Source organism: Echinops telfairi, unplaced genomic scaffold (assembly GCF_000313985.2).
Source record: "Echinops telfairi isolate 266 unplaced genomic scaffold, ASM31398v2 ScPeMD7_25;HRSCAF=90, whole genome shotgun sequence".
Lineage (NCBI taxonomy): Eukaryota > Metazoa > Chordata > Mammalia > Afrosoricida > Tenrecidae > Echinops > Echinops telfairi.
The window spans coordinates 3,054,243-3,055,916 of NW_022103922.1; the positions used below are offsets into that span (position 1 = coordinate 3,054,243).

Consider the following 1,674-nt stretch of genomic DNA (forward strand, 5'->3'; position numbering starts at 1 on the left):
CACTGCCCACCATGGGGCACGGGCCAGAAGTGCTGGCACAGGGGAGCGCTCGGGGCTGGAGGGGCTAACAGCCTCCCTCCGACAAGTGGAAGGACTCCTGCCGCCTACACCAGCACCCACTTAGTGCCCCAGGGCAATCTCGGACCCTCCACCGAGAGGCACTGAGAGCCAGTCACCCACACCCAGCCAGGCCAGTCTGGAGGCAGAAACTGCTGCCCAGCCCTGTCCCGGCTTGGGAGAAGGACAGCCGGCACGCCAAGGGAAACGGAGCCACACCGCACTCACGGCCACCGAGTCCGGCCGACTCACTCACAGCGCCCTGTGAGTTTCCGAGACCGCCCCTGTGGATGGGCCAGAAAGCTCGGTCTGCCTCCCAAGGAGCAGCTGGTGGTCTTGAACTGCCGACCACGTGGATTGTGCGTAACCACTCCACCACCAGGGTTCCCCCAAGAGAAACAGCATGGAGGAATCTTGAAGGCGTCCGGTGCCATGGGGGGCACCAGCCCCCCGAGAGCTCCAGACATGCTCTCCCTGCCTGGGGCTCAGGGGCAGCCTGGACAGGACTCAGAAGCTCTGCCCCCAGGGACTGGGGGGAGGGTCAGCTAGAGCCTTCTGGAGTCCCTGGAGTGAGGGCGCATGTAAGAATGCGTCCAGTGGCCGCACTGCATGGGGCGCAGCAGCAGCCACTGTGTCCATCCATGGGGGAAAGAGTCCAGCCAGGGTCTGCTAGCCCCTGGCCTCCCTAAGCCCTCAGCCCGCAGCTGTGAGCCCAGAGGTGGCCAGGCTGGCTGTCTGCAGAGGACTGTCTTACCAGGGGGTCGAAGGCTGTCTTCATCTCCCTCTGCTTCCTAATGACTGTCTGCAAGGTGTCCCTGTGGTTCTCCATCACCAGGCAGAGGAACAGAGAGGAGACCTGGGGGAGGGAAGCGGGCAGGGGACAGGGCCTCCAGGCTGTGGAGCCTCACCGCTCGGATCTCACCTCCAGTCCAAGCTCCAAGCTCCACACTCCGTCCAAACCAAGCCCACTTCCTCGGAGGCTCTAGAGCAGTGGTTCTCAACCTGCGGGTCCCGACCCCTTTGGGGGTTGAACGACCCTTTCACAGGGGTCGCCTGATTCATCACAGCAGCAAAATGACAGTGATGAAGTAGCAACGGGAATAATTTTATGGTTGGGGGTCGCCACCACATGAGGAACTGTCTGAAAGGGTTGTGGTATGAGGAAGGTTGAGAGGTTGGGCTGCCTGGGCCCTTCCCTCTCCCTCTCGGTGTGGGCACCCGCCACCCACCCCCTCCCTCTGGGCTCACCGGGACCCCATATCCTCAGAGGACCGTCCTGGAACCCAGCCCAGCAGAGGGGATCAGGCTCAGGGCTCTAAGAGGCTCAGGGGAAGCTCAGAGCCCCCACAATTCCCCAGGGTCCCGTGGGAGGGGCAGGGAGTGGGTGGCACTGGGGTAAAGCACTGGAGTTCCAGCCCACCAGCTGCTCTGGGGGAGAAAGAGGAGGCTGGCTGTCTCCACAGAGTCGCAGCCTTGAAAGCCGGTGGGGCAGTTCTCTGCCCTACAGCATCGCTAGGAGTCAGAACAACTGGGTGCTGGAAGAGGGTGGGAGGGGTGTGTGTGTGTGTGTGTGTGTGTGTGTGTGTGTGTGCTCAGCCCCTTGGGAAGAGAACCTTC

At 62.8% G+C, this 1,674-nt stretch overlaps 1 protein-coding gene across 1 annotated transcript in view; it reads right to left on the reverse strand.

Annotated features, from left to right (window-relative positions):
- STKLD1 (serine/threonine kinase like domain containing 1) overlaps window positions 1-1,674 on the reverse strand; it is a 27,649-nt gene that overhangs the window by 12,852 nt on the left and 13,123 nt on the right. The window contains exon 3 of the mRNA XM_045289362.1: window positions 812-913. Coding sequence (XP_045145297.1) covers window positions 812-913 — 102 coding nt within the window. The remainder of the gene's footprint in view (window positions 1-811; window positions 914-1,674) is intronic.